The 20,241-nt window shown below is 49.1% G+C and overlaps 10 protein-coding genes across 10 annotated transcripts; 5 read left to right on the top strand and 5 right to left on the bottom strand.

Annotated features, from left to right (window-relative positions):
* Positions 1 to 314: 314 nt before the first annotated feature.
* Positions 315 to 1,729, top strand: FOIG_11745 (uncharacterized protein). The gene has a single exon (XM_031212312.1). The coding sequence runs from the start codon at positions 617 to 619 to the stop codon at positions 1,511 to 1,513; it is 897 nt and encodes a 298-aa protein (XP_031058289.1). The 5' UTR covers positions 315 to 616; the 3' UTR covers positions 1,514 to 1,729.
* Positions 1,730 to 2,360: 631 nt separating this feature from the next.
* On the top strand, positions 2,361 to 3,545 carry FOIG_11744 (uncharacterized protein; the record flags this gene model as incomplete). Its single annotated transcript, XM_031212311.1, has 1 exon — positions 2,361 to 3,545. The coding sequence occupies one exon, from the start codon at positions 2,361 to 2,363 to the stop codon at positions 3,543 to 3,545; it is 1,185 nt and encodes a 394-aa protein (XP_031058288.1).
* A 328-nt stretch (positions 3,546 to 3,873) lies between these two features.
* Positions 3,874 to 6,044, bottom strand: FOIG_11743 (uncharacterized protein; the record flags this gene model as incomplete). Its single annotated transcript, XM_031212310.1, has 11 exons — positions 3,874 to 4,038; positions 4,088 to 4,217; positions 4,269 to 4,432; positions 4,486 to 4,618; positions 4,670 to 4,722; positions 4,774 to 4,956; positions 5,014 to 5,136; positions 5,190 to 5,496; positions 5,549 to 5,736; positions 5,790 to 5,875; positions 5,930 to 6,044. The coding sequence occupies 11 exons, from the start codon at positions 6,042 to 6,044 to the stop codon at positions 3,874 to 3,876; spliced, it is 1,647 nt and encodes a 548-aa protein (XP_031058287.1).
* Positions 6,045 to 6,946: 902 nt separating this feature from the next.
* FOIG_11742 (uncharacterized protein) lies at positions 6,947 to 9,034 on the top strand. The gene is made up of 4 exons (XM_031212309.1): positions 6,947 to 7,189; positions 7,246 to 7,322; positions 7,378 to 7,530; positions 7,585 to 9,034. The coding sequence occupies exons 1-4, from the start codon at positions 6,990 to 6,992 to the stop codon at positions 7,983 to 7,985; spliced, it is 831 nt and encodes a 276-aa protein (XP_031058286.1). The 5' UTR covers positions 6,947 to 6,989; the 3' UTR covers positions 7,986 to 9,034.
* Positions 8,022 to 10,243, bottom strand: FOIG_11741 (uncharacterized protein; the record flags this gene model as incomplete). The annotated part of the gene is made up of 3 exons (XM_031212308.1): positions 8,022 to 8,957; positions 9,023 to 9,714; positions 9,778 to 10,243. The coding sequence occupies 3 exons, from the start codon at positions 10,241 to 10,243 to the stop codon at positions 8,022 to 8,024; spliced, it is 2,094 nt and encodes a 697-aa protein (XP_031058285.1).
* Positions 10,244 to 10,502: 259 nt separating this feature from the next.
* Positions 10,503 to 11,192, bottom strand: FOIG_11740 (uncharacterized protein; the record flags this gene model as incomplete). The annotated part of the gene is made up of 1 exon (XM_031212307.1): positions 10,503 to 11,192. One exon carries the CDS (start codon positions 11,190 to 11,192, stop codon positions 10,503 to 10,505), a length of 690 nt encoding a protein of 229 aa, XP_031058284.1.
* Positions 11,193 to 11,395: 203 nt separating this feature from the next.
* On the top strand, positions 11,396 to 12,957 carry FOIG_11739 (uncharacterized protein). Its single transcript, XM_031212306.1, has one exon. It carries the CDS (start codon positions 11,482 to 11,484, stop codon positions 12,394 to 12,396), a length of 915 nt encoding a protein of 304 aa, XP_031058283.1. The 5' UTR covers positions 11,396 to 11,481; the 3' UTR covers positions 12,397 to 12,957.
* An 896-nt stretch (positions 12,958 to 13,853) lies between these two features.
* Positions 13,854 to 15,578, bottom strand: FOIG_11738 (uncharacterized protein). Its single transcript, XM_031212305.1, has 2 exons — positions 14,882 to 15,578; positions 13,854 to 14,815 (listed from the first exon to the last, which is right to left on the bottom strand). Exons 1-2 carry the CDS (start codon positions 15,481 to 15,483, stop codon positions 13,969 to 13,971), a joined length of 1,449 nt encoding a protein of 482 aa, XP_031058282.1. The 5' UTR covers positions 15,484 to 15,578; the 3' UTR covers positions 13,854 to 13,968.
* Positions 15,579 to 15,677: 99 nt separating this feature from the next.
* FOIG_11737 (uncharacterized protein) lies at positions 15,678 to 16,856 on the top strand. The gene has a single exon (XM_031212304.1). The coding sequence runs from the start codon at positions 15,757 to 15,759 to the stop codon at positions 16,300 to 16,302; it is 546 nt and encodes a 181-aa protein (XP_031058281.1). The 5' UTR covers positions 15,678 to 15,756; the 3' UTR covers positions 16,303 to 16,856.
* Positions 16,857 to 17,208: 352 nt separating this feature from the next.
* Positions 17,209 to 19,605, bottom strand: FOIG_11736 (glucoamylase). Its single transcript, XM_031212303.1, has 2 exons — positions 18,939 to 19,605; positions 17,209 to 18,885 (listed from the first exon to the last, which is right to left on the bottom strand). The coding sequence occupies exons 1-2, from the start codon at positions 19,153 to 19,155 to the stop codon at positions 17,354 to 17,356; spliced, it is 1,749 nt and encodes a 582-aa protein (XP_031058280.1). The 5' UTR covers positions 19,156 to 19,605; the 3' UTR covers positions 17,209 to 17,353.
* Positions 19,606 to 20,241: the final 636 nt, after the last annotated feature.

The following is a 20,241-nucleotide window of genomic DNA, read 5'->3' as shown; positions in this document are numbered from 1 at the left end:
GGCAACCATCGATTTAAGGTTTACGTCATCCCTTTCAACAACGTGCTATATGCACGGCACGCCAACCTGATTCGTCGAGCGTCAATTAGACTTTTCTCGCTTGCCAGTAAGACTAACGTCTTTGCTACGTTCGTTCTAGACCCTCAATGAACCTCTCGTGTTAGCGGAGCCATTGTGTAGATCGGAGGTTGGTTGAGTAGCTGGCCACGAAAATGATCAGTTGCTCAGCAGTAGCTCGGCTGTAAAAGAGGTAAAACGATCATAATGATAGTGGCTGGGCCTTCTGTAGTGCGATTCTGATGTCAAACCCATAAGTCGGCCGTCTCAGCATTGGTAAACCATTTGAAGAGTGGAGGCTTTTGACAGAGGGCCCTTTCTGGCTCAAACTTTGGGGTATGTCATGGGAGAAAATGGCACAGTAAGCACGAGGTTGGGATGCTAATAAAATCAACGCTAGGCTTCTTCACCATGCGACTATATAACCTCCGAGACATGTCATCCGAAATTGAAACATTATCAACCGACGACATTCCAGCACAACAGAGAACGAATATACTTTTGATCCTCACACCTCATTACCTAATTGTTGAACTTCAGCCACCTCTCTTTCCCAGTCATGAACAAGCTCATCACAGTCTTGACTCTCGTCTCAGCCGCGTTGGCCCTTCCTCTTACATCCTACGATGAATGTGAGAAGGCTAACAACGCTTGCATCGCAGCTGGGACACCAGAAGTAGCATGCTCTTGCACCCTGACAGCTTGTGTTGGCGAAGACAGTGCACGAATCCGCGAGTACTGTTCTTCTGCCACGGCATCTCTGGCGCAGCCCACCAAGACAGAGATTCCATCTGCCAGCAAGAACGATACAGTTCCTGTTGAGACCATCACTCCCATTCCTGGTATTCCAGGAGGTTGCAATCCTGCTCATCCTGGATCATGCCCACCGCCTTACCATACGGGACTTCCCCCGACCTTCACCCCAATTCCTATTGCCCCTGGGGGATGCAGCCCAGCTCACCCAGAACTTTGCGTTTCAGCTCATATCACCTACACTGTGACTTCAGCCGCAACTCACCCTTCCTTTCCCGTCCCGACCAACGGCGTCCAACCAGTGCCTGGTATATACCCTGGCCCCATGCCTATTTTCGGCAAGACTTGGGCCATCCAGAATCTCACGCGTTATTGCGGTGAAGATGACGATGGATGCGACTATAACTTCATAATTGAGGCTGATGGCAAGACTGAGAGATGTACCATCATCCGTATGCCTGGCTCCAATGCTGCTACAGAAAGTTGGGCCAACGAACCTTGCACTGATGGATCGAACTTGAGTATCTCTTGGGGTTATGTTACCGAGCCTGCTCCTGCTTTTGCTGTCATCACCGCCGTGAGAGATAAGGAACTTGCTTGGTTCGGCGTGAGCGATGTGAACGGCCAGCAGGTCACATCATCGAACCCCTACGGCTCCGGGGACTACGGTACTCTGGGGCCGGAACTGGTTTACGCCTACTAAGCAACGAAGATGGATAGTTACGCCTGACCCGGAAAGCGCAATAGAGATGGATGATTTGATGAGGAGCTCTTGTGATGGGAACAGGATAATATTGGAATAATAGATTATACAGCTGGATTAAAATGGTACTTTGCTATAGGCAATTGTAATAGAAACGGTTAGCAGGAATTGAATACAAGCTTGTATCATTTTACTGCTTGAGTTGTCACTCATGAGATCGATAGTCGTTCTATCTTGAACATAAGACAATCAACTTTTGATAATGGATAAATAACTCGATCACAACCTGCCTTGAGATTAGAGTGGGGTTTATATCATTGGTCAATGTCGCATTCAACAGTTGCCAAGGTCTTCTCTCGTGGTTTCAAACTAGCCAAGAGTCTTGACAGACTGACACGGCCCGATCGTTTCTTGGATATCTTGGCTTCAATCAAAACTCGGGACAGTAGGCTCCGCAACAACCATTATGGGAATCACATCCGATTGTAAAATATGACGCGTGGCTTGGGCCAGGAAAAAGTGACTAGAGATTCGAGATGAAATTCTCCGTCATTTGTGGAAATTTAAGCTTACTGCATCTTGGCTTTGGCTTGAGCTCTTACTCGTAGTCTTCTGCAGCAACCCACACAGCCAAGAGTGCCGAGGCGCCAAGTGCCATTTGTATAATGACAGTGGCATCGCTGGAAACCCGAGCTTTCGGAAGGACGTGTGAAAGCATGGGTAGTTGGAGCTACAAAAGGAAAGATGAAGCCTCATGAAACCAAATGTGAGCTTGAACCAAGATATTCTTCTCATTACTTTCTATGTCACTCTTTCATTGACTCGCTTCCATTTACACTCTTTTATCATGCTTCTCTTCAAGTACATACTCGCCGTGTTGCCTGCAGCCCTGGCCAAGGACATTTTCGTCGCCCCTAATGGATCGAGCAGTGGTTCCGGCTCTAGCAGCTCCCCTCTTGCCGACATCCAGGCTGCAGTTAATGCTGCTAGTGCAGGAGACACCATTTATCTCCGAAAGGGTACCTACCGCCCTTCTAAGAACATCCACTTCACCAAGAAAGGCTCCTCCAGCAAGCCGTACACCATCAGGTCCTACAACAATGAAGAAGTCATCATTGACGGTGACAAGATGCCTGGTACTCCGGCTGCCCTTGGCGCCAGTCTCGCTGGCAAGGATCGCGGTATCTTTCATGTCGAGAAGGCAGAGTACTGGAGATTCATCCACATCACTCTCACCAAGGGCCCTTACGGTGTCTACGTGAAGGATTCACACAACAACTACTTCGAGCGCTTGACTACCCACAGCAACTACGAGACTGGTTTCCACATGCAGAACAGCATCTCGAACAACGAGATCGTTTATCTTGACACCTACAACAACGCTGATCCACGCAACAATGGCCAGAATGCTGATGGTATGGCTATCAAGGAAGGCTCTGGCGCTGGCAACATCATCCGTGGTATTCGCAGCTACGAGAATTCTGATGATGGTATCGATCTATACGAGTTCAAATCTTCTGTCACCATCCTTGACAACATCATCTTCGACAACGGCGTGAACCGGTGGAACTTCAACCCTCACAGAGGAGACGGCATTGGCATCAAACTCGGCGGTGGATCACCCGCCAACCGAGCCAACGTCAACCATGTCGCTCGCAACAACTTCTCCTTCCGCAATCGCCGTGGCTTCAGCGACAACAACATGCCCGGTGATATGACTCTCATCCACAACACTGCTTGGAAGAACCGTGAGGAAGGTTTCAACCAACGCTCTTCCAAGGCTACCTACGAGAATAATCTTGCTGCCAACAATGCCGGCTCCAGCAGCCTGAGCAAGCAGAACACGCTCAATTCGGTGAAGGGTAAGGGTAACAACTGGGAGAAGGGTGGATCTTGGCAGGATGCGGACTTCAAGGCTACTTCTACTAGCCTTGTCAAGGGACGTCGACAGGCTGATGGCAAGATCACTCGAAGTGACTTTCTTCGCCCTGCTGATGGCGGCAACTATGGCGCTACTACTCACTGGGTCTAAGGTCCTTCATATACGGCGATGGGCTGGCTTTCTCATTCGTCAGTAGGCAGCGTTGAGGTTTGAACGGGGCAGGATCTTGAATACAGTCAAATCTCAGTTATCATCTTCACTCTTGCTTATCACGTGAATTTTGTCTGGTTGCATGAAATGGGAAGGGTTCTGGCTGAAATACTTATATATACATGGAAGGTAACAGAAGAGATGAGGAATCATCGACCTCGTGCATTGGTACAAGAAACGGCACCGATAGCACAGTTCAGTAGCTTAGATGCCGAGCCAGGTTTAATAAAGACCATTCATTTTACCTTGATGAGTATCCTTGTATCGATCAAGTCATGGTATTCTGGTTCTTCGAATGGTCATTTCGACCAGACATAAGAGCTCGATTCTTGCCACCACTCTCGTCAACCAAAGTTGGAGTATTCTTGAATCGCCAAGCAGGGATATTTCGGGAATAAAGCTCGTCGAGCTCCCAGTAACTTCGACCATAGGTCTAAGAATGTTAATATAAATCGCTTGGTAGCCATTTGGGTAGCACTGACCTCGGGATAGAAGAACCAAAGAAGAACAGTCGTGGGTACCAATAATCCAGCCCAGACAAACACAGCCTTGACACCAAGGTTACCAGCATCCGGACTGATCATGTACGAGACGGTCCATTGGAAGACAACACTGGAGATGATAGGTTAGCCAACAGTACATGTATCGGAAAAGGTAACTTACAATCCAAGACCATAGCAGCCCAAATTGAATGAGGTCGTCTGGGCTCGTAGACGTGGGGTAGAGGTTTCGCCAGCTGCAACAAAACCGATCGGTCCGGCTGAGCAGCCGTAAGCGATAACCCAGAGGAGAAGACAGCCCAAGGCCGCCTTATCGGAGGCCGTGTTCTTGAAGAATCCAGTAGTTCCGAGGCCGACATTGAAAAGCATCATGGCGAAACATCCACTAGATAGTCGGTCAGCGAAGGCTTCATCTGCTTTCTGATTTGTACTCGCCCAACGAGGAGAGGTCTGCGACCGATGAACTCGCACGCGACGAGGGATGACACAATGGCGATAATGAGTAGCACGAATCTAGTGAAGTTAGTTGAGGGGAAGTGGCAGACTTGGTACCCCTGTACTCACGTAATGATGGTGACGAGAAAGGGATCCTTCAGACCGGCAACAGCGAAGAAGTACTGGCAACATGTCAGCTCTGGACAACATACACGATTGCAGAAAATGCTCACTGTTGAGTAGGAAAACACAATTGGTGCTCCAGCAGCCCATTGACTGCAAATACCCATGCATCCGGCCAATGTCCTGCGCCAGTTATGCTTGTCGAAGATCTCAAAGAAGGACGAGGACTTGGACTCGAGATGAAGCTGCCTCTCAGCATCGATACCATGCTGGATGACACGATACTCGTGTTCCTAGGAGGAGACAATGTCAATACTAGTAGCTGTATATGTCTATGAGAAAGCACTTACCACATCGTAGCCGTCAATGTTACCGTAGAGTGTTAGCATAGACTTCTTGGCCTTGTCGTCCTCTCCCTTTCGAGCGTAGTAGATATGAGACTCGGGAACGAGCCATACCATCAAGATAAGAAGCTTAGAGAGGACAGTCAGTTTCCGACGCTACAATGATAACGGTAGATACATACTCCAGTGAAAATAAACTCAGTGGCAATAAGAGGTCGCCACTTGGTCGGCTGATGGATAGTAATGAGCTGCGTAGCAATCGCGCTGATGAGCTGTCCGATACCAAGGCAGAGCTGATAAGCACCAATCATCAGACCTCGAATCTGGAAAGGCGTGAGCTCCGAGACATATGTGATGAGGATTGACTGTGCAAGTCCAACACCGAGCCGAACGAGAACGGCAGCTCCAAGCCAACTCTTCCAGCCAGATGCTGTGATCTCGGCAATAGAGCCTCCGAGAAGTATAACGATCGCACCGCAGAGAGCCTTCCTGAAGAGACTAGTCAGCATATTGACAGAGCCAAGCAAGTAGAAAGACTTACTTTCTACCCAACCTATCGGCAAAATAACCACCTGTGAACATGCCAAGGGTCTTGGACATCTCAGCGAAACCCTGCCAGTAGGAGACGACTCGAGCGCTGACGGCTGGCTTGCCGTTGATCGTGGTATCGGCCATGGTGTTGATGAAGGCTTGCATCGGGATGACGTTACCGGGAATCTGTTGCTGGAACTGCAGAGGATTGTTAGCAGAGAGAGAGAGAAGTAGCAGAGAACTACGCTTACGCCATCGTTCAAGGCTGCCCAGTTCAAGATCATGCAGAAAAGGAGAGCCTTCCAAAAGGTCTTGACAACGGCCCATCGTCCAAGGGCTGATAGACTTCTGGTCAGTGGCCATAAGGATATTGAGGTTGATGGGATCATACCTGCAAACTTGGTCTCGTATACTTGGTTATTCATGCCCAGCGACTCTTTGGTAAAGAAGTCAATCGGCTCTGGGTCGTGGACGACAGTCGGTTTCTCCGAATCTTTGGAAGTCATGTTGCTGCAATGGTGGTCTGGGCAATTAGGCACTAGAGATTGAAGTTGGTCTGATAGATTAGATATCCCAGTAAAAGGGAAGCCAGTCGATTAAATAGATACGGTAACATCTCAAGCAGAGGACTGTCCATTTATAGTCTTACGGTCGACTGAACTCCGGGGGAGTTCCAGACCCCAGATCTTCCCCGCGGGGAATGCCCTCTTCGAGATTAGGTCCCAAACTAGTGGGATCAATATCAAGAGGTTCAAGGTTGGTTTCAAGGTTGGTGTTCAAGTGCGGGGAGAGCTAGGACCAAGGCTCAAGTTCTATCGAAACGGAATCGCTAGCGGCGGCGGAGAGGATGGCCGACTGCAAAGCCTTTAATCCAAAAGGGATACTCCGATGATGATGTAGATGGGCAGGTCCAGGTAGTCTCCGTTCAGGCCTACTGTGTTCACTTTCTACTATTCTTCCTTTGCCTTGTTCTCTGAAGCATTATCAGATACCGCCATTACAATTATTATCTTGGTCCAGCAACTATAGACGTTTCCCAGATTCAAATCAACCATATCGCAAGGTATCGGTCCTCAACATGCCATTTGCCTCTTGCCCCGGATTCCAACTCCCTGATGACACAGATGGCCACGAAGGGAGAGCAAACTCCGACATGGGCAGTTCTAGATTCAAGAAGCCAATCTGTGGTCACCGAACGGCAAGTCCCACGGAACTCAAACACCCAATCACGGCATTTACTGACCTCTCAATGGTGTCGGTCACAGTGAGCCGTGACCCCGCTCAAGCCAGCCACGGGAGCGAGTCAGTTGCGCTATTGTGCTTGTATCGGGCGACAGAACCCCGACAGTGATGGAGATCAACAAATCACCAATAAGCCTATAAATATTCTCTCCATTACTGAGAATGTAGCCAATACTTGTTCTACACCAAACTACAAGATCGCCACTAAAATGTCTATGAACGAATCTGACTGTACCGTCCTACGGGATGGCTTCCCTAGACCCTTTCCCAACACCCCTACCAATGTCTTGGAGCAATTCAAGATGACTGGCAAGGTGGTTGTCGTGACTGGTGGCGCTGACGGTATTGGCTATGCTGTTGCGGAGGGAATGGCCGAGGCCAACGCTCATGTCGTGTTATGGTACAACTCGTAAGTCGTACCACGCCTAATAAGATTTCTGCACAATGACTGACATTTCTTTTTAGGAATGATGTAGCTATCCAGAAAGCCCAAGATCTCGGGACAAAACACAATATCAAAACTGCTGCTTACAAAGTCGACGGTATGTCTCTCGCGACGTGCTGAAGTGTAATGGAACGAAGCTAACATGACGGCAGTATCCGACGCTGACTCCGTGCAAAAATCAGTAAAGCAAGTCGTAGAGGACTTTGGCAGGATAGACGTCTTCGTTGCTAATGCGGGAATGGCTATCAGCAAGCCAATCCTGGAACAGACTCTCCCCGAATTCGACAAACAAATGTCCGTGAACGGTACGTCAAGTCCATCCCGTGTCCCCCACCGAGTGCCCATTTGACCCTTCTCAGTCAATGGCGTTGTCTACTGCTCCAAACACGTCGGCGAAGTCTTCAAGCGCCAAGGCAACGGTGTTCTCATCATCACCTCTAGTATGAGCGCACACATCGTCAACGTCCCTGTTGACCAGCCTATCTACAATGGCACTAAAGCATTCGTGACGCATTTTGGCAAGTCTTTAGCTCGCGAGTGGAGAGAATTCGCCCGCGTCAACATTGTTTCGCCCGGTTTCTTCGATACCAAGATGGGAGCTGGTCCACTGGCACTCAACGAAGCTTATCGTATGTCGGTGCTCGGCAGGCAGGGCCATGTGAAGGAAATCAAGGGCTTGTATCTGTATTTGGCCAGTGACGCTTCCACTTATACCACTGGATCAGACATAATTATTGACGGTGGTTATGTACTTCCTTAGTGTTCAGGAATGCCGAGATACAAACTTCCCAACTTGTTATCCTTCAAATGTATCTTGGGGAAACCAATCGCCGAACAGGGTGTCCATAGGTGTATTATCGAGGTAGCCCCATGGAGTATTATCCAGAATCATCCTCATCGTAGGATCTGATCCATCATCGTTCAGTGTCCAGGCGCCCATCGACAGATCCCCATCACCAAGAGTCTGTAGATCCACCGGTATTTGTGATGTCTCAGTATCAAGTACTGGGGTTTGGAGCGCAATTGGGGCTTCTTCAACAAGCTCGGGCACAGTGAGAACAGTTCGCCGAGTGTTCGCTGCTGTTTCTGCCCTTCTGTTTATGAGTTCCAGCACCTCCAAGCACCTCTTGGCTGATCTGCTCCTGCTTGAGAAAGTCACCAAACAACTTTGCGCTTTGTAGACCATCATTCGCCAGTCCGTCGTCTCGTTATCGAGCTTGTCATGGGCCTCGCGGTCAAGGTAGCTCGCTTCAAGAACAAGGGCGGCTTGGAACAGAAAGTATGTGGCATACCAGACAATGCCCAGATGCAGGATACCCTCATTTGCACTGCAGAAAGTGGTTATGTCGTTTATGCTTTGCATAGCAGCATCAAGACAGCGTGTCTCGGCATTAGTCTTGTTGGGGAGATATGGATGGCTCCGCTTGCTTCCACGCCAGAGGATAATTCGCAGGTTCTGCTCCTTCCACAAAACAACAGCCCGTGGACCAGTGAACCATACTGGGACGTCTACAGAAGTAAAGTACTGTGGGAGCCGCTGCCGCCAATCGGTGAGGGTTTGCTCTATGGTCTCGGCGACTTGGTACTCGACTTTCGTGTTTGCTGTTTTCGCTGTGAGATATTCGAGATATAGGGAATTTGCGTGCTTGGCGAGTTCTGCTTGTGCGATGATGGCGGATAGTGTCGTTGGCGTGTTGACTTCAGGAGGCACTGGCATGGTGGGTTCAAGATCCTGTTGTTGTTAGCATATCATGCTTAACGTTTCTTTTTTAAGCAAAGCCATCGAAGTTTGATTACCTTATCGTCGACATTTCTTGGTATCGCGGTATCAATGATGCCTTCTTGCGCATAGGGTGGTCTCCCAGTTGTAATGTTAAACCCGCTATCGAAGCAGTAAAGAACCCAGAACAACTGCCTCCGCCTTTCAAGCCCAACGTTGTCTTCCATGTTCGGCGTTTCCCGATGCATCCCAAGCCCAAGTGCCATTTTGTATGCGATGCCAATGAACTGGTAGCCTGTGTTTGGCTTATCCATCTTCTGCAGGTAGTTGCCCATCAGTAGAAGTGCTTGGACAGTCTCGAGTGACCCTGACTCCAACATGTGGATTGACAGAGCATTCCTCGCCGCGGTATAGAACCGAGATACTGCGTGGTGTTTATCCGAAGTCGATATCCAATGGCCGATGGCCAAGACCAGGTAGTAGATGATGTTCCATGATGACTTAGCACGCCGCATGCCCCGAGCGGCAAGTTTCTGACGGAATGATCGTTCGTGAAGGATCGGATACGAGACGTTATAGAATAAGAAGTACGCATCGATTAGATAGCTTGTCAATGACTCATTTGCAAGATTTGGCGGATCAAGTGACGCTTTCGACTTATGCGTCTGGCTGGGAGATTTCCCGTGACTTGTGGCAGGGGAATTTGACGCCGCGAGCTCTGGGAGCATCGATGCGATTTCTTGTAGTAAGTTGGCACCCGAACTACTGCCTGGTGAGAGTCAGATTCTGAACCATTTTGTTAGGTGATTAAATGGATGATAGGACGACATACCTAAATATCCAGCATCAAGGCTGTTCAGCGTAGCCATACCATCCATAGCTCCGGCTTCATCGTTCTGACAGTCGAAATCTGGTGGCAATGATGGTTCACTCCATTCGTACTCGTGCGCTGGTTCCTCGTGCTCAGGCGAATCATCGTCCGACTCTTGCTCTGTCCGTCTGATAACTTCTTGGCCAGCCTCTAGGTTACCAAGAGCGACATCAATATCCATACCCGGGTGTAGTGACCGGATGAGAGCCTCGAGCCTATTACAGCGCTGTTCTATTGCATCGAGATTCTTCCGCGTAAGCCGTGTCCTGTCAGGTGGGTTCACGAAACTACAGTCCTTGCCCGCGCGGGCGCAGTAGGAACATGGCCCGGGGCCATTGACACTAGGTTGACATCGGCTCTTGCGCTTCTGACAATTGAGACAAGCTCGGAGCTGGCTCGAAGAGCCGTGCATCGGAGGACGACCCATCTTTAGTCTCGCATATGCACGCGTTGTTACGAAGAGAAGGGGGAGTTATCGTGAGGGCAAGGTTCGAACTAGCGTCATTCATTCATCGGAGCACTGTTGGCCGACACATGCAACGGCCACTAAGTGCGGAGTAACCACCTTCGGAGGCCTGGAGACCGACAAATATGGGGGTGGTCAGAAGCTCGAAGTAGACCAATTAGCCTCATGAGCTTATTGAAGCCAAACTGCAGTTTTACTGACTCGACGCAACTAGAGTAGCTCACGCGTCTTCAACACTTTCGACCTCGATGATCGGCTGAATCAGACAACGCCGTATATCCTCTCCATTCTTCATGTCATTGTTCCTTGCTCTGTCCATCGCCGCCTCTAGTGTCTTCTCAATGCCAGATGCAACATGCCTTTTCGCAACTCTCCGAAATGCCAACTGAGGGTCAACATCAACGAACCAAGTATCGTCTGCATAATTGACAATCTGGTTCCAAGGGTGCTCATTGTACAAGAGCCAATTGCCCTCCACCAAAACAATCTTGACATTTGGACTTATGTCAATGGCACCAGGAACGGGGTCTTTTATCTCATGATCGAAGCTCGGCACGTATAACGTAGTGAATGGTCTCTCTCGCGACGCGTGTAGTTGCTTGATCATGTCAAGAACCGCTTGGCCGTCAAATGTCCAATGCGCTCCCCTTCGTGCATGGGCTTCGACATGGTTTGGAAGACTGTCGAGATGCGAGCGCGAGTAATGATATCCATCCATTGGAAGAATTTTTGCGATCGGAGTTCGATGGCGGGCATTGATTCTCTGTACGACTTGAGAAGCGATAGTTGACTTTCCGGATCCTGGAGGGCCAGCCAGAATAATAATGGCCCTGGCATCTGAGGATTGTTGGTGTGATTGCTCCAGAAGGCTCAGCGCGCGTCGCTCAAGTTGTGCGTAAATAACATCCATTGCGGTCATGGGCCAGAAAGAGTCGCAGAAATGAACCGGTAGAAAAGTTGGAACATTGCAGAATATTCAATAGAACAAGAGCCGAACTTGTAGATGCTATTGGACCTCGTCTCCACCGTTGTATGTACAGCCTTTGTAACCTCTCGGGTGACAGTATTCCGATGCAGTATCGGACGTGGGGCACTTGCTTCAGGTTATAAAGGTGAATTCGTGGTAACTAAAAAGTCCAGACCAGCCACACTCATTTCATCATCTTTCCCCCATTCTCCGATTTATAGACGCAGTCAAAATGGCTCCCGGTGCTACAGAGCTTCCTGATAGGGACGCGCTTACTGCGAGAGCAGTCCCCTCCATGGTCCTCAGCGACGGCTCAGCATCGTCTTTGACTGCACCACCAAGCAACAAAATCGCCATTGATCCCGCCACTGGAGCTAAGGAGCGATTTGCAGTGCGCGGCAACTTCATCGTCACTGGAGGTACAGGTACCCTTGGGCTTGCTTCATGCAACGCTCTGTTGGAACACGGACTTGAGGGTCTTGCAATCCTCGATGTCAATCCAGTACAAGCCAAGCAGGAAGTCGCGTCTCTTCAAGCTCGTTTCCCTCACACCAGAATCACGACGATGAAGGTCGACGTTACAGACGAAAGGGCAGTACAAGAAGCTGTTGACGAGACAGTAGCAAGTCTCGGTTCAGTTGACGGTCTCGTCTGCTTCGTGGGTGTTGTTGGATGTGTCGAGACGTTGGAAACGCCTGTATCTCAATGGCGCAAGATCATTGACATCAACACGACTGGATCGTTCATCTGTGCACAAGCTGTCGCCCGTCAGATGGTCAAACAAGGTACTGGAGGATCAATCACCTTCACGTCTTCCATCTCAGCACACCGAGTCAACTATCCCCAGCCCCAAGCGGCTTATAATGTCAGCAAAGCAGCCTTACTGACGCTCAAGAACTGTCTGGCCGCCGAGTGGGCTCGCTATGGCATTCGCACAAACACAATCAGTCCTGGATATATGGACACCATCTTGAATGACGGCGACGGGATATCTGGGCATCGTAAGATATGGGCAGAGCGGAACCCGAGTGGCCGTATGGGCGCTCCTTGCGAGTTGACGGGTGCGGTGTTGTTGTTGGCAAGCTCAGCGGGAACTTACATGAACGGGACGGATATTGTCGTAGATGGAGGGGCAATCGTATTCTAAGTAGAAGTTCAACAAAGCTGCATACATTATTTAGAGCTCCCCCGATCATGAGCGCTGCAGCTACCACCATCCAGACCGAGTCCCATGGCCGGGTTCGCAGAGTGTTAGTGAATGACTTGACAGTGCTGAGAAGCGGACCTTCCCTGATGGCCTTTGATCACACCTGTTATCCAAAGAGAGCTGATACACGGAGAATACCAGAATCAATCAGGGCTTACGTTACCCGAGTCACAGTCCAGAGGCACTGAAGCTGATGGGTATCTGGGCTCGCGTTCCAGGCTGGCCCTGCAGTGAACGTAGATCAATCCATGACAAGCATCACGACAAAGTTCCTCATTGAGTCAATGACACGCCATGGATCTTTCCATTCGACTCTGATTGATACCTCGAAGTCAACAGTGGGTAGAAGAATGTTATTTCTGAGCTATATAATTCCCTCCTTACTGCAGCGATTGCTACAAACCACAATAGATCCCGACATCACCCATCAATTGCAGCCCAGCTTTAGCATTCTACAGCATCCGACTGTATCAGTCCATACCAACAACATGAAAACGGAGGCGCAGACCCAGCTCTATTGCGAAGGTCGTAGACATTGCATTGGCTGTGCAAAGAGGGTAGAACCCTGGTTCAGTTTGAGATGCCAAGCCTGCTGGGAGAAGCAAGCCGCGGCTCCTCGCGATATTTTCTTCAAGCCTGTCGATTATTCAGTCATACCCGACCCTTCAAAAAAGTCCAAGGTTCCAGCCAAAACTGAGCCTTCAGGGCGGTTCATGACGTGTATCGCATCAACCTACGGCCCAGCACTTTTCTGCCATGACTGCGAACCTCATTACAACACTAACAACCAGTACTCGGAGCTTCTCAGTAGGGAGGACAAAGAAGTTGTTGTTCTGGAAGGCGTCTGCTCACAATGCAAAGTGAGGGAAACGAAAGACGATCTAAAACGGTGTGATGTGTAATGCACAATCTCTAGAGAAAAGGCTGCTGGTAGGGAAATGCATGTCATGCCCCAAGCCAATGTCGACATTGGGCACTCTGACGACTTGCTAGTGCGAGGACTGTATTGTTGAGCAAAAGTATTGGAAAGGAAGGTGCAAATGTTACCACGACCCTGAGGAGCCAGGCCAAGCTATGTGCAAATTGTGTAACGACACGAATCCGAAAGAGAAATTCTTTGACAAGTGCATGGATGTTGAACCCTTGTTGTGGATCCATGTCTATGATGGCTACTCTGGAACATGAGGGAATGCTTGAAAGTCTGTTCATTCACGACAAAGGAACTATCGTCATTCCACCAAATCGTCATTAGTTTTAGCTTCTAGAAGATCAATAATTGTCGACACCCAGAGAGAAGAGGCAGGGATCAAAATCGTGAATAGATAGGTCTACGCAAACAATGATTATCTGACACAAGCATTTGTGGCCACGATCAGCCACAAAAGCCTCGATCCCACTCCCTGGTTTTGATTAGCTGTAAGAAGAACTATCTGTCCAGTCTAGGTACATTAGCTAATTCTAGACCCCAAGCAGGTAAGCCCATCGAAGTGCAAATTGGCCTTTTGTTAACCTCTAGGTATGATCTATCTCAGTGACCCTACGCTGATCTGAGCCGCTTGGTGATGGGAGGCGGGATGGTGGTGATGTAGGACTGTACCCGGATGACATAGGACAGTAGCATGGTGTCCTAGGACTGTTTCCTGATCGAGCGCTGCGTGGTGATACAGGGTTGTGTGGTGAACTGGATCTCAGACATATACATGCAGGAGGAGGACTGGTAGTGCGATAAACCGGCAGATCGTCGTAAGGTGCTTCAAGAATCCAATATCCAGCAGCCTGATCATCCCTCGCGGTTATGTGATAAGGAACTTTGGGATAGCTGTCAACGTACGGCAACTGCACGACAGTCATATCTCCATGGAGATCTCGCCACACTTGTCGGTACGAGTAATCTTGCAGGGAGTGTCTCAATTCCTCGGTTTCATCCGTGGTCACTCCTCTGGCAGCCGCGTATTTCCTTTTGAAGAAGCAACGAGGAAGCGCAAACGCACATTCCTGTAGATCGCGCCTAAATTGTACAAATGAATCCAAGTGCTCTAAGATAACCTTCTCGCAAGCCTCGATGCCATGAACACTGAGCCAGGCTGCCCGATCTTTGGCGAACCAGATGTGAAGTCGACGGAGTGCAGGGAACTTTGACGGTGACAGAAGATCAAATATGGACTTCAGATGTCTCTCATCCATATTATCGTAGTCTTGATCGGCGGTGAAATACGATTTCAGCGTCCAGGTGATTTCCAAAGAAGTTATCATCTCGAGTCGCTGAGGGGGGATGAGGGAGGGAAGATGTTCGACCATACATGCTTCACCGAGTATCAGCATGTTGGTAGAATACAAAATGTCAATCGTCTCCATGTAGCTGCGATTATCTGTTAGTACCAAAACAAGGGGTGTATTCGAGAGCAAATAAGGGAGTTTCGCTTACTTCTGTCTGCATGATAAGAGCCAACCGATTACCCCGATATTACAAGCAGAAGGGCCTTCATCTTCCCTCCAAGCTTCACAGATATCTGGGTCGCCTCCATTACGACAGAAGTCAATCCATGGTCCTTTAGAACCACCATGAGTCATTGGGCCTTGGGCCTTTGCTATACTGGGAGGGTAACGGTGACATCTGGAGCCCCGCCATTGCCATACTTCTGCCTGACTTCCATCAGTCACTGGGAAGCGCTGGTAGCCCCAGTTCTCGGGCTCCGTAACAACTCTGCAGTGAAACTTGGAATCTGGTTCTGGAGGGACATCAGGATAGTCACGATTCAAATACATGTGAAGACGTGTATCTCCAAAGGCAAGTCGAAGAATATCTCTTCGGATATTGGGCGGAACTTTGAACCGGAAACAGGACTCTTGGTACAGTGGTCTTGGCACTAGATTGGAGATAAGTTCATCGGCTGGAGTCAGACTCGGCGTCAAAGCGCGGGGTCGAGGATTAGGCAGAAGTGGAAGGTGTTTGACTTGAGCCTCGCAAAGCTCATTCCACCACTTTTCCATCTTTTGTCTGTTTTGCGGTCGCGGACCGTAATCCATTTCTGAAGCGACTCGGTGTGTCTGTGAGATGATGACAGAGAAGAGTTGGAAAAACTCATCAACAGATTTGTGGCTGTCATTGTATTAAGTGTTGGTTATTGGTTGTTGGTGACTTTTTTATGCAATGTTCCATTTGTTTTGTTTCAGACATACTGGCTGGCACCTAGCAAAGGTGGGGTCTTACCATAATACAGTCTCATTGTCCTTGTTCACTGACCAAATACCACTCACTCAAAGATTTCCTATTGTCTCATTGCGACTCATTTTCTCAACATGACATCGTTCTGGAACGTAGGCGCAATCTTTTTCAGTCTTTTGGCAGGACTCTCTCAGGCCAATCTTCTTGGTGACACTCATATGCTCAAGAGGTATCCTCAAGCCGTTGAGGTACCACCAGCTGCCGCACATTCCCCCAGCACTATTCTACCCGGTAATGGTAGCGCTGTTGGTACTTCCACTCGCGTCCTCCTCCCAACTTCAACGCGTCAACTAATTGATGCCACTACGCTTCACTCTCTTCACTCTCGAGAGAGTACTGGCGTCAGTACTGGAACCGGTACAGATGGAAACGTTGGTAATGGTGCCTCTGAGCCTCCAGTCATCCAACTGGGAGCATCTCTGTCTCGTCGTCCGAAGGCGGTGGCACTTCTGTCACTTCTATCGAAGTCGACTGGACCGGGTTACTTCCCGTCACTCCATCAGTCAGCCAATCTTTCCGCGGAACTACACACCAGCCAACTGGAGAAGACCCAGCTGCCACTGAGCTATCCACTGGCACCACGTCTGATCCTGATACCTCTTTCGACGACGGTACGGTAGGGCAACTGAACCAAGTACTACAGATATCTCACTTCATCCAACATCAGTAACTTTGTCGGATAACCGATGGGCCCATCCAAGAACCCATCACCACCACTATAGACAGGACGATCTTGGTCTGGTCAGCTTACGTACTCGACTACATCAATATCCCAGGTGTTACGAAGATCACTCAGTCGGTCGGCGTAGGTGAAACTTCAACAGTGTCCACTCCATTGCCGAGTCAAACTGCTGTAGATAATGATGGTGGTGGACAATGCGGCACCGGCGATGGTCTGTCTAAGAAGGGACTTCGTGAGGCTTGCGACAGAGCGATCAATAAGTATGAGGATGACAAGATATACAGCGACTATGTTTCTCGCTACAGTCGTGAGAGTTCCAAGGAGAATGACGGTATTATTATCTGCGGACATATACGCCTTTCCAACTCATGGACTATCATTATGGACTACTGTACCAACTGCAAAACTCGAGGCTAGACGTTACGTTAAAGTTTTTAACACTGGGTCCTTCTATGGGTCATATGTACTTGATTTATGCTTAACAAAAAAAGCTTTGTTCGAATGAATTCATGTGAGCCTGGTGTTATTTATTCTTTAAGCTTTCGCTTCGAATCCTTCAGGTACGTCTGTAGATGGCACGCAGCAATTCGCCAATAGTTGGTATGCGGCAACTGGGTCTGGCGATGGAGCACGCAGGTTTAACCCACTTTTTACTGGTATCGTCTGCAATAATCTCGACAAGAGGGTAATTCACGAAGTCAAAGTGCCGAGTAGCCGTAGTAGTCATTGAATCGTCCGATGATTTGACTAATTCATTACCAAACATCCTGAAGCTGTGTAGTCTTCCTCAGCGGAGTGAGACATTAGATGCGGCACTTTCTGGTAGTGCCATGAGAGAAAGGATACCAGTAATAAGAAAAGGATTGTGGCATACATCGATATGAGAAGATCGGCCCGGAGTATTGTTTTGGCTTTTATTTTATCATCGAGCCGTTTGTATCTATCGAAACTTAAACAGAAGCTAATTACAACCCCTACCATGCCAACTCCTACCTCCACTCATCGTTGATAGTACTGCTGCTTCCGCACTTGCTGCCCGTCGCAGCACTGTTATTCGGGTCACTCTCCCAGGTAACAGTCCCATCACTCGTCTTCTTGATGTACTTATACTCAAAGCTGGTATCAGAGGGAATCTTGACCTTCACCGTCCACAAGCCCTTGGTGCTCGTGGATGCCTCAAGTGCAATGCCGTCAGCAGGAGCCCAGTTGGAAAGTTGAGTGATTCCGCCAACAATGTAAACCTTCTGATCAGACGTCACATCAACGTTCTTCACATTGAAGGTGATGGTGGTGTCACAGGCAGGAGCAGCTTCGCAAACAGCGGGAACCTTGTTGGCGCCGCTCTCGCCCCAACTTGGAGGAACGACACCCGTACGACGCTCGGCGGCACCGACAAAGGAAGCGTAGGACCAGGTGAGATGAACAGCTGACTTGGGAGTTCCAGTCGACTTATCGAACTGCTCGGCGAGTGAGCCATCCTTGGGGGTATAGGTTTGCACAACAGCGACGAAGCCATCAGCATATGAAGTGACAGCCTTGACGATAGCTTTGTATGTCTTGCTGTTCTTGCGATAGGTACCCTTGGAAACCTTGGGTACGAGATCACTGAAGAAAGAAAGCGACGCGCTATCAACAGTGATAGAACCAATCTTGTTCCACTGGTAGACAGCAGCATACAGTTGCTCGGCAGCAGCAAGAGTAGCAAGATACCAAGGGTTGCCATCGTAATACACATCCTCACTATATCGACCAACGGCGGCGGCCTTTCCTTTACCTCTATTCTTGTTAACACCATAGATAGATCGGAAAGAGTCCACTACTGCCTTATGGTTCGCAAGAGCCCTTGATGAACATGGCTGGAAGGTTGATTCAGTGCATTTGGAGGAAGGATCAAAAGTGTGAATTGACGAGAGAATAGAGTTGGCATCAAGACCCTTGCGGCCATCGTTAACGTTGATGTTCGAGTCGATGTAGCTGCCGGTCCAGAAGCTTTGCATAAAGCACAGAATACGAGGGGCGTTGGCTGCGCAGTCGGAGCAAGACTTGCCAAGCCTTTTAGCAAGAGCGGCTCCCTCGACGAGAGCACGATGAGAAGCAGAGAGGGTGAAGAACGAAGATCCGTTGACCTCCTCCCAAAGATCATAACCGGTTCTGTTCCAGAACTTGACGGTGTATGCAAGATCCTTCTCAATGACGGGCCAGACCTTGTTGATGGCCTTGGAGCGGTCGCCATGAGAAACAAGCCAGTTGGCGTACAGAGTCAATGCAGTAGCTCTCAGAGGAGGGCCATCGCGTTGAGGGCGACCCCAAGATCCTGTGAATGCTGTGAGGTTGACGTGGAACTTGGGCTCGCCAAGACCGCCAGACTCGGGACCACCGGATGGGTTGGTGACGCCCTGGAGTTTGGCTTGGGCAGAGACGTATTCGTCGACCTTGCGTTGAAGAGACTTGTCTCCGTGAATGAAGCGCTCAACAAGGACTTTGTACGTCAACGCGGAATCTCGGGTCCATGTGTACCAGTCTGGAAAGCCTCTCAGTCAACGACTTTCGATACTATCTTGGATATTGACTTACAGTCTGGGTCTGTTCGCGATGGACTTGCTACAACGGCACCAGGCGCAGCGCCCTGAGCTCGCTTGCCATCGGCGCCAATATTGGCAAGGACGCCCTTGATGGAGATGTCGGCCTCTTTGGAGATGAAGCGATCGAGGCTAGAACCGCCGGGCGATGCAGTGACCTGGCCTTGGAGGGCGGACAAGGCCGTGAGGCCATACAAGATCTGAGTAAACATTCTCCGTGAATGCCGGAAGAAAGAATGGCAGTGGGGAACGAAAGACAGAGGGGACTGTTGATGCAGATCACTGGAAGGATGATCCGACTTATATATCCAACTCAAAAAGACGCGGAATCGTTCCCCATCACGAAACGGTCACGTCTCGCATATTTCCAACTGCACTATCGAATTAATTACGCCGAGAATCTCCAACCTCTGTAACCAATAGCAACCTCAACCCCAGAAAACCCGATTTAGCCTCATGACGTTTCTGGGGTAGGTTCGCTGATCATCCCGTCATCCCCGCACTCGAGATGCTCCCCTGGGCTTAGCTCATCAGGTCACATCGGTCCTTTTCCACGCACCAGATGATACTGATGAAATCGTGAGTGCGGCACGGTAAATATGCTGTTCATAAGTATCGGGCCTTTTCACTTGCTTTATGAAGTGAAGTGAATTGAGCGTTTTTCTCCGGCAGCCGTTGAATCTGACGATATCACATGGTTCTCGGCTATGATTTCGATGAGCCGAAAGTTTAATGATTGAGTGGCTAGACTGTTTTGGGTAATAACCGCGGCAGCCTGAATGTTGGGATGAGATGAGCGTCTATAGCCGCGATGTTTGTTTGTCATCTTTGGCTCCTGATTGCTTCGAACTGGCTGTGGTTTGATGATTCCATTCATGAGCTAGGCTCTTATAACTTGGCAAAGCTAGAACAGGAAGCCCGCACAGAACCAACGAGGATGATAGTAGCAGACAAAGTTTGTTTATACTGCAGAGAATAATTATCTAATTACTAATTCTCGCTAGATGTTAATTTTTAAATATGTGAGAGGCTGTTATTGTCCAAGTATGCTGTGTTATATTAATACTCTATGCATAATATCCTAGTTTTTAACCTGTCCCTGCTAGTGATATAGGGTATCCTAATGTCAAAACAGAAAGCAGTCATAGCAGCAAGAGTCACCTCTTCATGCCAAAAAGATGGCTGATAAATAGGATATGAAATCATCCTGCTCTAATCAATTAATTCATTAAGTTTTTCACGCGCTACCATTTGGTTGGTATTATTATTAAATGGGGTATTATACACCCGCCTTTTGG

The sequence above is a fragment of the Fusarium odoratissimum genome, assembly GCF_000260195.1.
Source record: "Fusarium odoratissimum NRRL 54006 unplaced genomic scaffold supercont1.22, whole genome shotgun sequence".
NCBI classification, from domain to species: Eukaryota; Fungi; Ascomycota; class Sordariomycetes; order Hypocreales; family Nectriaceae; genus Fusarium; species Fusarium odoratissimum.
This window is presented reverse-complemented; position numbering and strand designations above follow the sequence as displayed.

What these genes read in the sequence shown, in the direction of transcription:
- FOIG_11745 (XM_031212312.1), top strand. Translation starts at nt 617, where the DNA reads ATGAACAAGCTCATCACAGTCTTGACTCTCGTCTCAGCCGCGTTGGCC.
- FOIG_11742 (XM_031212309.1), top strand. Translation starts at nt 6,990, where the DNA reads ATGTCTATGAACGAATCTGACTGTACCGTCCTACGGGATGGCTTCCCT. An exon ending in GTCGTGTTATGGTACAACTC is followed by an intron (nt 7,190 to 7,245) that starts GTAAGTCGTACC and finishes ATTTCTTTTTAG; the next exon opens with GAATGATGTAGCTATCCAGA. An exon ending in TGCTGCTTACAAAGTCGACG is followed by an intron (nt 7,323 to 7,377) that starts GTATGTCTCTCG and finishes ACATGACGGCAG; the next exon opens with TATCCGACGCTGACTCCGTG.
- FOIG_11739 (XM_031212306.1), top strand. Translation starts at nt 11,482, where the DNA reads ATGGCTCCCGGTGCTACAGAGCTTCCTGATAGGGACGCGCTTACTGCG.
- FOIG_11738 (XM_031212305.1), bottom strand. Translation starts at nt 15,483, where the DNA reads ATGGATTACGGTCCGCGACCGCAAAACAGACAAAAGATGGAAAAGTGG. An exon ending in CTCTTATCATGCAGACAGAA is followed by an intron (nt 14,816 to 14,881) that starts GTAAGCGAAACT and finishes AGATAATCGCAG; the next exon opens with CTACATGGAGACGATTGACA.
- FOIG_11737 (XM_031212304.1), top strand. Translation starts at nt 15,757, where the DNA reads ATGACATCGTTCTGGAACGTAGGCGCAATCTTTTTCAGTCTTTTGGCA.
- FOIG_11736 (XM_031212303.1), bottom strand. Translation starts at nt 19,155, where the DNA reads ATGTTTACTCAGATCTTGTATGGCCTCACGGCCTTGTCCGCCCTCCAA. An exon ending in ATCGCGAACAGACCCAGACT is followed by an intron (nt 18,886 to 18,938) that starts GTAAGTCAATAT and finishes GAGGCTTTCCAG; the next exon opens with ACTGGTACACATGGACCCGA.